Source organism: Prionailurus viverrinus, chromosome D2, assembly GCF_022837055.1.
Source record: "Prionailurus viverrinus isolate Anna chromosome D2, UM_Priviv_1.0, whole genome shotgun sequence".
Taxonomy (NCBI): Eukaryota; Metazoa; Chordata; class Mammalia; order Carnivora; family Felidae; genus Prionailurus; species Prionailurus viverrinus.
The window spans coordinates 57919240-57932667 of NC_062571.1; the positions used below are offsets into that span (position 1 = coordinate 57919240).

General features: G+C 51.3%; 1 protein-coding gene across 15 annotated transcripts in view; it reads right to left on the reverse strand.

Annotated features, from left to right (window-relative positions):
• PYROXD2 (pyridine nucleotide-disulphide oxidoreductase domain 2) overlaps nt 1-13345 on the reverse strand; it is a 28207-nt gene extending 14862 nt beyond the window's left edge. For 14 of the 15 annotated variants that reach the window (XR_007145299.1, XR_007145298.1, XR_007145296.1 and 11 more), the window contains exons 1-4: nt 11470-13345; nt 6886-6905; nt 4253-4346; nt 4095-4168 (exon numbers count right to left, since the gene is read on the reverse strand). Coding sequence is in view for 10 of the 15 variants with exons in the window: in XM_047824989.1 (XP_047680945.1) it covers nt 4095-4168; nt 4253-4346; nt 6886-6905; nt 11470-11596 (315 nt within the window). In the remaining 5 variants the exon portion in view is untranslated. Of the gene's footprint in view, nt 1-4094; nt 4169-4252; nt 4347-6885; nt 6906-6968 lie in introns of all 15 variants that reach the window. The other variant, XM_047824985.1, reaches the window with a different exon arrangement.
• Nucleotides 13346-13428: the final 83 nt, after the last annotated feature.

Genomic DNA, 13428 nt, shown 5'->3' on the forward strand with positions numbered 1-13428 from the left:
TCACCTGAGCAGCAAGGCCTCCCTTACCAGCCCAGCACTTTCTGCCCCCTCGTCTTGCTTTATTTGTCTTTGAAGCACTTACTGCCCCCTGGCTAACTGCATACTTAGTTACCCAGTCTCCCCCAAGTGGAATTTCAGCTCTATGAGCTCAAGGACATAGTTTCTTTTCTCAGTGCTATATCCTTAGCACCTAGATATAGTGCAATCAATACGTATTCTGTTGACTGAATAAATGAATGCCATGTTGCAGACCAGGTACATGTCCAGAGACAGAAACAAGATCTGTGAGTAGAAGTTCTGGAAAACACAAGGAAACCAAAAAAGCCCTCTCCAACAATTACAGCTGACATTTCCCTAAGCCAGAGATATTCCAGATGGTGGGATCGCCATGGGGAGAGCATTCTGTGGAGGTGAGTCCAAAGGTTTGGTAGGGTGTTTGGGCTGGAAGACCTCCAGAGTCCTTTCTAACACCAACATGGGGAAATGTATTTGATCCAAGCTGGAGAAAATTTCAGGTTGGTTTCTCTCAGGTTAGTCTTTCTCACCCAGGAAGTATCCTTAGTTTCTCCTTTTCCTTTCCCCTCGTCCCAACAGTCACCAAGTCTCACTGGCCGAGTCTCCAGAAGTTGTCTACTTCTCTCCATCTCCACTGCCCCTCAGCCCAAGCCACCATCTTGTGAACTACCGCAGCCACCGCCTCACCCATCTCCTTGAGACCACAGCCGCTCCTACCACATTCCACACCACCCAGCAGGCGGACTGACCTTTCATTAAGTCATAAACTCCATCCCTCCACTTCTTCTGCCCATGGCACTCAGAATAAAATGCAGTCCCTCCTTCACAGCCTACAAGGCCCTATGTCAACTGATCCGGACCCCCTCTCCCACACCCTCAGCTGCCCCTCTGCCATCACAGTCTACTTTCTTCTGCCTTGGGCCTGTCTACTTCCCTCTGACTGGAACATTCTCTGCTCAGGTGACCACAAGGCTGGTGACTTCTTAGCATCCGCATGTCAGTTCAAATGTCACCTCCTCAGGGAAGTTTTCCTGGTTGCCAGTCCAGGCTGGACTTCTGGTCCTTCACTACCATATTGTCTTGTTTTCCTTTCTTTAGGCAACACCTACCTCTACTTGAAGTTCCCTTCCTAAGGCAGAAGCCTTGCTGCCCCCATTCACCGCAGTGTCCCCAAGGGCTTCTCCCAGTGCGTGACACAGGGAAGGGGCTCAGAAACGTTTACTGAATGAATGAATCAATAACCCACCCCAGATAAGGGACCCAAGAGTTATTTCAAGTAGAACTAATTGAATATGATTTTTTTTTTTTTTTTGTCCGAGTCAGGACTTTCTCATCAATTGAACCTTTGCCATTCTTGATGGCTTTAATTATGTGGTGTCAGAATCAGAAGAGGGATGTTGAATCACCATTAGATTGGTTCAGATCGTGCAGTTCTCTTATAAAAACAAAGCCCTTCTTCTGATTTCCCCACAAGTGTTCTCAGCATGCATAGCATCCTGGGTGGAAATCGCTAGGAAGGGACAAGGTGTATATGAGGGACCAGAGGTAAGGGAGATTCAAAGGGTGTGGTTCCGGGCCCCAGCATAGTCCTGCAGAATCAGCCCTCAAATCAAGGTCCCCCAGGGTCCCATCAGTTTCCCACATTGTTCTGACAGACCTGAAAGTTTGAGAGCCTTGCATCAGGTTTCCAGGGAGCAAAGTGGGAGCACACTGATCTGGTTAAGACCCGGAAGAACAGAGAGGAAGGGGAGGGAGGACAAGGGGTTGCCACTTGAATGAGGTCAAGGCTGGCCCAGGAAGAGCAGGATAAGGCAGCCCCTGGCTGATGCGGGAGAAAAGACCCCCAGGGCAGAACTCTGCCCTCCCAGCCTGGATTCCACTGCTTAATGTGGGGTGGCTATCAAAGCAAACCAGGATAGTGGATAGACCCGGGAGGTGATCCAATCTGATGTTCTTGTTGACAGCTGGGGAAACTAAGATCCAGAACGCAGGCCCCATTGAGGCCCCGAGTGGGTGGGGTAAACCACCCTCTGGCTCAAGGATGGAAGAGACGCAGTGGCACGAAAGGCTAGCCTCACACTTTAGGTGAGGGCTTAGTCTAACCGGGGACAGGCCTGTAGTGGCCAGGTCTGATAGGCAGTGGCCGGCCCGGGTCCCCGGGTCGGCTGCCTTATCTTTCTGCGGCCTCAGTTTTCTCAGAAGCTACATGGGAGTTATAGTGCTAGCTGACAATTATTGAGTACTAACCATGCCCCAGGCACTGCACTAATGATGAGCGAACCTATTAAAATCACCACAATAGCCTCACCATGTAGGTACTATCACCATCCCCACCTTACAGATGAGAAAGACGGGGCGCTGGGAGGCAGCTGATAAAACCACCAAGCAGGGATTCAAAACTGTTAGGTCCCAGGGTGTGTAAGCTCAGCCCTGTCCTCTGCCCAGGTCCCACCTGGAGAGCTCCTGCCTGTGACCTTGTCCATTGCAAACTGTAACGTGCAGGATCGCTATCAGGATGCCTGTGGCAGCACACTGGACCTCAAGAACAGGGAGCAGGAGGCAGGTAGACCTGATGCAAATTCTGTCATTTCCCAGTGTGTGAACTTAACCTCCCAGCACCTCGGTTCCCTCGTCATAAAACGGGAACACTAAAACAATTCTTGTCTCACAGGTGCAGCCCAATTGATAGAGCATTAGAGCTTGTAGCCCAGGTTGTGACACTGGTAATTAAACTGTTCTTTATTGTTGTCTGGAAAGAGGACATTCCTAGAACGACTTCAGTTGCCCTGTTGTAGACGCCTTCCAGGTTGCCAGTGTCCTATTTACCCCTCCAGGCTCCGCCCGGGATTAATTCTGTGCATCACGAAGCAGGACTGTTCTGTCCCATGATTTGGGCACCACGCTCCTATTAATGCAGCCTAAGGTTAGGGGTCAAGTCATACACTCAATTCGCTTGGGAGTTTCTAGTTAAAGGAACCCTATGACAGAAAACATTTTTCAAATGAGTAACTTCTATAAAGAGAATACTCGTGGAAATTTCCATTCTGTCATCCTGAGTTTTCAGAAGTTAGATTTTTCAAAAGGAGGGTCTACCCACAGTCCCCATCTGCAGCCACATCTGCCACTATGTATAGTGCGTGCGTTTGCAGGTTGCCTTCAGCTCTAATCTGGTGTGGACTGTGGACCAGAGACCCTTTCCCAGGCCTTGGCTAGATTTCATCCGGTCCTGCCTGGTTGGCCGTGATTTCTCTAAGTAGGCAATAGTGGTTGAAGATCTTATTAATTTCAAACTTTCAATTTAGAGCAAAGTTGATGCTAAAGTGCTCACAGCTTCTTGTATGGATGATACACAGGATCCTTTTCCCTGAGTAGTGGTGACCCAGGCACAAGCAGGGAGAAGCTAAGTGGGCTCCAGAAATGTGGGGACCGAGTTTACAAAAGAGGCAGTGATCTGCAAGGACAGGGGCAGAGCTGGGTCAGCCTGTGGCCCAAGGTTAAGCTGACTAAGAGGAGTCATCTAGGGGCCAGTCAGCGTTCTCAGGACCCCTCAAAGCAGCCCAGGAGCCAGAGGAACTGAAAATCCCTGGGGTCCAACTTCCTGCTCAAGAGACTGAGAATGGTAACAGGATCTAAAGATTAATGCGGGAAGAAACCGGGCTCTTGTCAGAGGCCCAGGGGTTCAGGCAGGTACCCAGCGAGGGCCAGGTGACATGCCAGGAGGTGATGGGGCTGGGCAGAGCTGGAACCCCAGTCCCGTGCAAGGCACCAGCCAGTGTTGCATGCAGGAACATGGGCCTGGTGTTGACAAGGCTTGTTCTTCAAAAGATGTCCAAGTTTTATGTGAAATTTCCCATTTTTAAGGCACTGGGTAGGCTTCACAAAACCCATCTGCGGGAATGCACCAAAGAGAGCATGTGGGTAGACAAACCCTTGGATAGAAGAGAGAACCCAGGTGCAGGGAACCACGTGGGTACAAAATAGGGAGGCTTCACCCCAGGTGGGGAAGCTGGAACCGCCCCTCCCCCACCATCAGGCCATGGGTAGAACTGGGGGGAGTGGCGCGGGGGGTGCAGTTCTACCTTCAGCTCCAGGTCGGTGTAAATCTGTGGCCTCAGCAGGCTGAGGAGGTAGGATGCTCGGGAGAACTTAAACCCTGAAACGGAATCCGATAAAGACAGTCACCGGTGGCCACCCCTGGTCACCCTCTGCCACCCCCACACCACCTCTCAGGGCTCACCTGGGATGATCTCCTCAGTGACAGCTGCACCTCCAATCACTGGGCGTCTCTCGAAGACTGCCGTGTTCACCCCCAGTCTCTGCAGGTACGCCGCCTGGGGGGTACACAGGGTCTTCCCTTCATCGCTGGGGCCCACCTGCCAGCTCAGGGTCCTCGCTACAGGGCCAGCGTGCTAACCCTAGGCTCATGCTGTTCCCGCCTCTGGGGATGCCATTCCCCTTGCTTCCTCCGTAAATTCGCACTTTCCCAGATGTCTTGCAAGATGCAACATGACTGGTCCTGCCCCTCCATGTCCCAGCTGAAGGTGACCTTCCCTCCTGCATGGCCTGGGTGGCTCTGGGAAGTCACACTGCACCCTGCCCAGGCCCGCTCAGGGTGCCCATCTCCTCTAGGTGAGGGTAAGCCTCGTGCCTCCTCAGAAGCACAGAGGCAGCGCGTGAGCTTGCCCAGTGAGCACCAAGCTAGACTGCCAAGCTCTACTTCCTCTTTCTGCTGGAGCGGCCTCAGCACCTAATCCATCTGGCCTGTTTCCTCCAGTGCAAATACGGGCCTGATGATGGTAACACCCCTTGGCCTGCTTCACGCACTGATCCCTGACACACAGCACGTGCCCAAGAGAGGAAGCTACCTTTATAGCACAGCTTTATTTGGGGGGCGAGGGGACAAATATTGCAGGGATTTTATTAATTTTTCCTAGCACTTAGTAGGAAATCAATAAGTATCTGTTAAACTGAACTGGACCTGAGTCTACAGACCTGCAGTGCTGGTCCTCCCACTACCATCCCTGCCAAGATAACAACAGAAACGGTGTAACTCAGAAAGCTTGTTTCTAAAAGTTTACTTGGCAATGACTCTGTGCCAGACCCTGTGAGTGCATCACCCCATTTAATCCACCTCACAACCCTAGGGGCGGGTGCTATGATTCTCCTCATTTCACAGATGAGGAAACTGAGGCCCAAGGAGGTAGCTTGCCTCAGGCTCACAGAGTAGAGGTGTTGGGAATTGAACCCAGATGGTCTGGACTCAGGATCTATACTCCTGACACATCTCAGTGTGGAAGAAAAAAAGCCACTCTGGCATTGGGAAGCCGCCTGGCCCTTGGCCATAAACCATACTCTCCCATAACACTTGAGCAGCCTCACAGAATGACAACCTCAGACTGAGACCATGATAAATGGGACAGAACAAGCCCATCTCACAATTTTGTCTGAGTACAAACATAAAACAAGGGCTCTGGGTCACCCACAAGATACTCAACACCACCTCCTCTCTTGGCCAAAATTAGTGGTTGCTGCTTCCTTACCAGTTATCCTCTCCTCCTACTTACTGGTCCCTCTCCCCATAGATAAGATTTATGGAGATGCTAGTCACAGGGGCATTCCCGCTCTGACAGTATCCAGTCTAGAGCAAACCCCTCTTTTGCCCCCCAGATCATCCAACCAGAGTTCATATCCTAGAATAGGCTCTTCTTAACCCCCTTCTCCTGAGCTGCACCACCCCCCCCCCCCAAAGCCAGTCATCACCCAACTCCCTGAATGGCAGGGCTGCATCTGGGTGGGTCTTCGGCTGGAGGGCACTGACACCAACCTCCCTTGGGCTGGGAACCTCCAATAACAAGAGTCCCCATCTGTGAGGCTTTGTGTGGCTGGTCCTTAAGGCATGTCACTTGCTGACTTTATGGCAACTCTGAGACTGGGCATTTTTATTCTTTTACCGTGGTTGAGAGAGCCTAAATGAATTGCCTTGACCTTCACAGATAGAAAGTGGCAGAGCTGGGGGATGAGCCTGTGTTCATATTAACATAAAATCAATGTTTTAAATTACTGATCAGTTGAGTTACATAGCACTCCCTGTAAAATGTTTAAGTAAAACTAATATGTCAGGGAAAAAGATTAAGATTTCACGCAAGTCTCACGGCCCCCTCTCCCCAGCATTGCGAAGTCCTCCCATATGGATATTCTAGAGCAGCCTCTGCTTCAGGAGGATGTACCGTGCTTGTCTTGTGAACACCTCTAGCACACACTTTAGCTTTCTAGGGGTACAGGGACCAGAGTTTGAGAAGCACAGCCTCAGGATAGCCCTGACCCTGGCTCAGCTTTGGACCTAGAAGCCAGTGGTGTTGTGGCAGGGCCCTGCCTCCTCTGCTAGCCTGGCTTCCTTGCTGTCTCCAGGGTATACCTGGGGCTGTGTGGCTGCTGGGTACTTCAGGGTGACACATGGCGGAGACCCAGCTGTGCAGCACAGGGACTATATACACAAGGACGGCCCCCTTATCTGTAGTCAGAGGGCCCCACCCACCAGGCCTCAGCTCCCCAGGCTCTGACATGTCTCCCAGCCTATGTCAGTTACATATGCTCCCACCTCTTCATCATCTTGTTTCTGAAAGCTCCCTGACTCTCCCAAAGTCATGGGGGACATGCACATATGTTATGGAGAGGAGAGGAAAGAGAGCCTCTGATACTCTCCTTAACTACCAAAGAAATCCATTTGACAGCCACCAATCAGTGCCCTGGAGAGGAGGCTAGCCTGCCTCCCCATGTCTCCTGTGGCCCACACCCTGCCTGCTTCCTCACATTCCGGCGACAACCTCATGTCCAGGGGTCATGAAGTGGGGCAGAGGGGGAGGTACTCACAGCCACCAGCCCATTGTGTCCTGCAATGAGACAAGGGAAAGAGGAGGAGAGCAGCAGTGGTCAGCAAGCAGACAGACATATACCTGAGGAACGTGGTCACCCATCCCTGTCCCCATGCTCGTGAAGATCCTGGGGAGGTAGCAGAGAGTTGGATGTTGCAACAGCATCTAGCTTGATGCCATAAAACACCTGGTCTGTGGGGAGTCAGAAAACCCTGGTTCTTGTCCTGGCTCAAAAAATGTCCCGTCACCCTGGCCTGGCCAGTGGCTCCACGCTGGAGTGATGGGTGAGGAGAAATCCAGTCATCAGACAAAAGCTATCTCACGAAGCCTCGCATTGCTGGGCTTCCCAGCACCTGGGGATGAGCAAGTGACTGGTGAGGGAGAGTCACGGTTTCCGTGGCAGGGACAGAAGGGGAGCGTGGCTGGTATGCTGCTAGGCAGACAAGCCCTCCTTGTCAGGTGTGGAATCACCGGCCGTCCAGGTGCGTGCTGGGCATGTGGACGGCTGCTGTCCAATGTGGCTTGTTCTCCCCAAGCGTGGTTCACTGTAGTGCCCCGGAAGGCTTTAGTCACATGACTTTGTCTTTGTCAACCACCAACATTCCTGGGGTAAGATGGGAACAGTTCAAAATGAAGTAACTGAACACAGACAGCTTAAGGAGTGCCAGCTGATTGGGTGAACTTTGCTATTTTACATGTTTAAGTTTCTTTCCAAAGATCTTAGGAGGGCTGCCCCTGGGTTAGGAGCCCTAAACTTGACTTAGGATCCCATGTTGCACACCAGGCCCCCCTGGTAGCAAGTGCTTCTCCTGTTTCGAGAAGCTTCAGGACCACCTGAGGACCCCTCCCCAGTCAGCTCAGCAGGGTGAAGGCGGGGCCCTGGGACGGATTTCTCACAAGCCCCCAGGTCATTCTGATGTGGCCATCAGAGCCAAGCACAGCCAGTGGGGTGGGAAGGCCTCTTCTTCCCTCACTCTCAGGATAAGGCGGAGCTGCTGATGAAGAATCCCTTGTCGGGCAGAGAACAGGCCCTGGTTGTTTTCAAGTAGTGGGGACAGGCCTTGTCTGGAACACTTGGCACACATTCCTCCTTGGTGACAGAAGGTCACTCTGAGTCTTCAGGGATGTCAGTAGAAGACTATGTTCTCTGAGCACCAACCTGAACCCGGTGTTCACTCAAATAAAACGTTCAGCCATTAATTTGACAAACATCCATAAATAGGAGGCAGCAATGACCCACATGATGGATCTCTTCATGGCTGAGCAGATTTTGTTTTACATTTTCCACACAGAGACTCCCAGAATTTGAGAAGTCATTGAGCCAACTTCTCTTCCATTAAAGGAATCTCTAAAACAGAGCTTTTCAACTCCCTTTGACCATGAGCCACAGAAGGAAGTGCGTTTTACACCGTGACTTGGTACACAACCCACCTAGAAATGTATTTAACAGACAAAAGCTTCATGAACAATATCAACTCATCCACGTGATAAGCATGTGAAAATCCATTTAATTATATTTCATTTGGAAAGATGAGTCAACCTACTGTTTTTATATATTTTGAAAAGTTTCTTAATAAGGTTTAAAAAATACGCTGGATGGGATTCATGAATGGGTTGCAACCTGCAGTTTGAAAAGTCCTGCTCTCTAATATAAACATCAAATTAAAGGCAGACTGTCCTGGGCTCAACCTGGTTTCTGCTATTTACAGAACATGGCCCTCGGAGAGTCACTCTGACCTGCCATGAGCTTTGGGCTTCTTGCAGTGTTGGAGGGAGAAAAACCAATAATATATGTAAAGCACCTGACCCTGGGCAGGCCCACAATAAATGGTAGCTATTTGTCTCTTGAGTAGTGCTGATCATAAATCTCAGAAACTGAATAAAAGCTTCCAGGCAACTCGGTCCAGTTCAGTCATCACGCGTTAGCCCATAGGTGCACAAACAGACCTCAAATGACAAAGGTCAAGATTCCATCAGCCCAGGACCCTCTTTCCTCCACTAGTCCATCGCCAGTCCTGCCTGGGCCCTCCTGTGGCTTCTGGTGACCTCTCCTTCCCCTATGAGGGGGTCTTAAGCTACAGGCTCTGATAACCTCCAGCCCGACTCCAGGGATCCATAGATAGCCAGGCACATGGGGCTCGTGAGGGAAGCTGCTCTGGACTCGGACTTTCTTTTTTTTTTTTTTCAAAGTTTATTTATTTTTGGGACAGAGAGAGACAGAGCATGAACGGGGGAGGGGCAGAGAGAGGGAGACACAGAATCAGAAACAGGCTCCAGGCTCTGAGCCATCAGCCCAGAGCCTGACGTGGGGCTCGAACTCGCAGACGGCGAGATCGTGACCTGGCTGAAGTCGGACGCTTAACCGACTGCGCCACCCAGGCGCCCCTGGACTCGGACTTTCAAATGTGGCCTGCAGCTGCCCGTGTCAGGCCCACTCCAAATTCTGGTCAGATGTGCTGACTTCCACTGAATCCTAATCACCAGGGGCAAGGCCCAGGAACTGCATTTTAACAAGCTCCTTGGGTCACTCTTAGGCATATTTAGTCAAGTGACTAATCAGGGTCATCTTCAAGGTGGCTCCCAGGTAGTGGTGTGACCTCAGGGAGCAGAGATAACCCTTCTCTCGGAAGATGGCCACTCTGTTCCTTACTTGGTCCCCAAATGCCCTTAAACGGGGCTTCCCTTTATGTGCAGCAATTAAACAATGTCAAGCAAAAACTCACATCTGAGACTCACACACATGTGGGCTATTCACCCTGGCATCTGGTGACCTGGAGTCAACTGTCCCTGCCAGAAGGCAGCAGGGGTGTGCCGTCACCAAGGGCAGAAAGGGAGTTGGGGGGGGGGGGCGCAGTGCCATTTACTGCACCCAGTTAGGTCTACAGCTGGTTTCCCCCCAGCCAGGAGGTTTGTGACAGTTGTCAAACACAGCCATTGCTACAATTTAAATTATATAAACTTATGGTGAAATAAATTATAAACAAAGGTCATACATACTCAAAACTTGTCAACTTCCCACATCATATTACTATGTGTCACAATTACCTATGCTCTTGTGGTTTTTTACCTCTGAGCAGCCGTCAGCAGGCTGCACTGTGTCACAGTGTCACAGTGGGCTGCTGCGACTCTTTTCCAAATTCACATGCAACCGCGTCACCGTGGTAACTTGAAGGCGGCCACGGAGGGAGTATTTGCACCATGAAAGTCAGTGAACATTACATATCGTGGCTCCATGTATTGCTTTGTTGATGGTTAGAGTTATGAAAGCAATGGAGAAAACGCTAACAATGCAGATGGAACCCAACCATGTGCTGTGTCCCTGGCTGTTCCATGGTGAAAAAGCACAAAGAATTAAGAAAGTATTCTCCCAGAACGGAAAAACATGATCTGTTTGAGCGAAGTCTCTCCCGTCATGGAACAAGTGAAGTTCAGATGTACCTTTGTTGCTTTGCTTCACTTCTACTCTTTGAAGTCAATCAAAAGGTCAAACATTCCCTTGGGCATTAGCCTTATTTGTCAGTAGGAACCAGAAGGTTGCTAAGTGTAGCAAAAATCCCAGAAATTTGAAGACAGCCAGTTGGCCACCTGGAATTTAGAGTATTGCGTATCTTATTTGTAAAATCGTGTGCTATGCTTCTTTCATTTCAGTATTTATACTAAACTTACATATATATATTTGCACACATTTTTCCCTGGAGAGGTGACCGTTAAAAACATTAACTGGCCATGACTGCTCTTAGAACATACAAAAATGAAGAGATGTCAGAACAGGATGCAGCTTTAAAACTGTGTAACGAACGTCTTCTTTCAATCCTGCCATTGTCTGTCTAAGCCCAGTGGGAGAGAATGCCAGAAGAGGCCCCTAGGGAGTGTGAATGGAAGGGTCTGAGCAAAGGTAACCTTCTCCCAGCCCCACGCCCTCGCACAGTCATGTGTCAGAATCAGACACTCTGTAGCCTGGGGGTCAGCGAAGTGCAGCAGATGTGCAAGAAAGACAGCAGGGGCTGTTAGCCTCTGCAGACATGCGACTCATTTCTATTTTTCCCTAACCCCCCTTTATAGAACTGTCCAGTTTCCTTGGGGGATACATGGTCTTACTGGTGAAGTGGTGGCGACCAGAAGTCAGGGCACTTGGTATGATTGGATTTCATGGGTCTGTTATCCCAAGGCTCTTTCTTTCCAATCCTTGTGTACCATAGGCTTTCTAAGAATGTGGTGCCAAGGCGCTAATTTTGCAGGAGATACATGGAAACCCCTGCGCTCACCTATTCTTCTCTGGTCATTCTAGAAGGGAACACCAAAGCCTAGAGAGGGCAAGAGTCTGCCCCAGACCACACAGCAAGTTGATGGCAGAGCCAGCCCCACAACCTTGGTGCCTGCTCGCAGACTAAGTGGGCTTTCCACCCCTGCCCCGCCCCCCCGACTCTGTTCTGGCCCAAACCCTGGCCATCCTGTGGACACAGGAGAGGGAGGGGTGGGGCTTGGGAGTGCGCCCCCAACTCCACTCCCCCACCCCCCCCACCCCCCCGGGCTCTGAGCAGGGCTGCCTTCCTGCCCCTCAGCTCCAGCACATCCTGGTTACCTGCTCCTATCACCACGGCATCGTACTCAGGCTTTAGGCGTCCTCTGGCTTCCCAATGAGCTCCTCTCCAAGCAGGGCAAGAAGAGGCACCTAAGACCCGGCTGAGTCCTCGGCCACTTGCAGCCATTTCTGCCCAGTACTAGGCCAGGAATTTGCTTACAGTCAGCTTTCTGTGCTGCCTGGGCAGGGGGAGGGGCAGGGAGGGAACAGGTAGAGAGGAGGAGCTGCAGTCCAGCTGCCATACTTGGCTCTGGGCCAGGACTAGTCAAAGGACATGCAGCCTGCAGAGTCCACGCAGGGCAGAGTCTCGGGAGGTCATCCATTCACCGGGCAGAAGTCGTGCCACCTTCAAAACGTAGAACAGGCACTGTGCGGTTAACTCTAGGGCTCCCACGTGCGGGGGACTGTGCCGACCACAGTCCCCAGTCTCTCACGGAAACCCTAGAAACCCCATTTTATGGACCAAGGCCACTGAGGCTCAGAGAAGGGACCGGGGAGGTCATGCAGGCAGAGAGTGTGCTGGCAGGGCCCCCTCCCCAGCACTGTCCTGCTTCTCATTAAGGGGTTTAATGTCTGGGATTTGCTGGGGAACAAGTCCAGAGGACGTGCTGTGAGACTGCTCTAGGGCCACAGCCTTCCGCCTGCAGGATGGTGAGGGGCTCGACACCCACCGCAGGCCCAGGCAACCCCACAGGGTCTCCGTGACCAGAGCCTCAGTACAATGAGGGCCACATCTGTCGCCGGGGTCCCCCCGAGAGCTGCGTGTTCTCTCCCAGACACTTGAGCACCCTGCACTCAACAGGCTGCCTCAGAAGCTTGCAAGGGATGGGGGTTCACCTATTTCTTTTGAAGGCCTGGTCATCTGTCTTCTGTCCTTTGGCACCTTTCCCATTTCCCCAAATCCTCAAGGATTAAAGATCACATCTGCAAAGATCTTCAGCTAACACCCTTCCTTGGTACCCTCTGGCCTGCCTTGTATCAGGTGCTCCTTTGTTCTCTGCCCATTGGCTAGCAGGCCACCTCTCTACGGTAGGAAAAAAGCACCGTAGGAGTTGAGTGTCTGTACTGCTATGACATCTGTCAGTATTCTAGAAACCCACTATTAGAAATGCATCTTAAAATTGGGAGAATTTGTGGAGAAGGTGCATCTGAGTAGGAGAGCTTTCTGTGGAACCTTCTACTTGTGACTGAGACACCCTGACACTCCAGGTTTACACCATGTGTGAATCTCTGCTGAAATCTGATGCAGGATGTCCACTCCAGTGTTACAATATCGAAACATTCAGGGGACTGGTTAAACCAGATGTGTCACATCATGTAGCTGCTCAAAATTAAGGAAAACTATCAGGGGACAAAAGTGGATACCCTACAGAGCAGTGGGCTTCTACACTTAGTTTCCCCCTTCGTGCTCTTCTGGGTCTTACACAATTGAGGTTTGAAATCTCCATTCATTAAGTCAAGAGATCATGAAGGAATGCAGACCCAGTCACCTCAGCTGACAATGTCCCTCACTGCCACCTTCTGAGGACGTTAGTGTGAGATGTCCTTCTAGCTCTTTCAGTACCTCTGTCCTCCCCCCACACCTCCACCTCCACCAGCTAGTCCCTTAACAGAAAAGAACAGTCTTCTCTGCATGAGTTTCGGCTCAAGACTAGAGACCCGAAGGCCTGGCTGCTGTCAGCATGTCATACAGGGGGCCTGGGGGCCTACTTCTGTCACGGCGCTTCTCTCATCCCTGCGGCGGACGCTCCCCAGTCCCAGGGCTCTGGTGGTCTCTTGTTCTTGTGTGTCTCCTGGGGTGGGAGCTTCTAGGTTAGAGGAGAGGGACTGCACCACCCGGGGCTGGGGTTCTCAACCCAGGGTACACAGGGGGTCGGCTGGCATGTTTTCAAAAACCTATACCTGGGATCCACAGGCCCAAGTGACACAAACCTCTGAGTGGGAGCTGGGAAGGAGTCG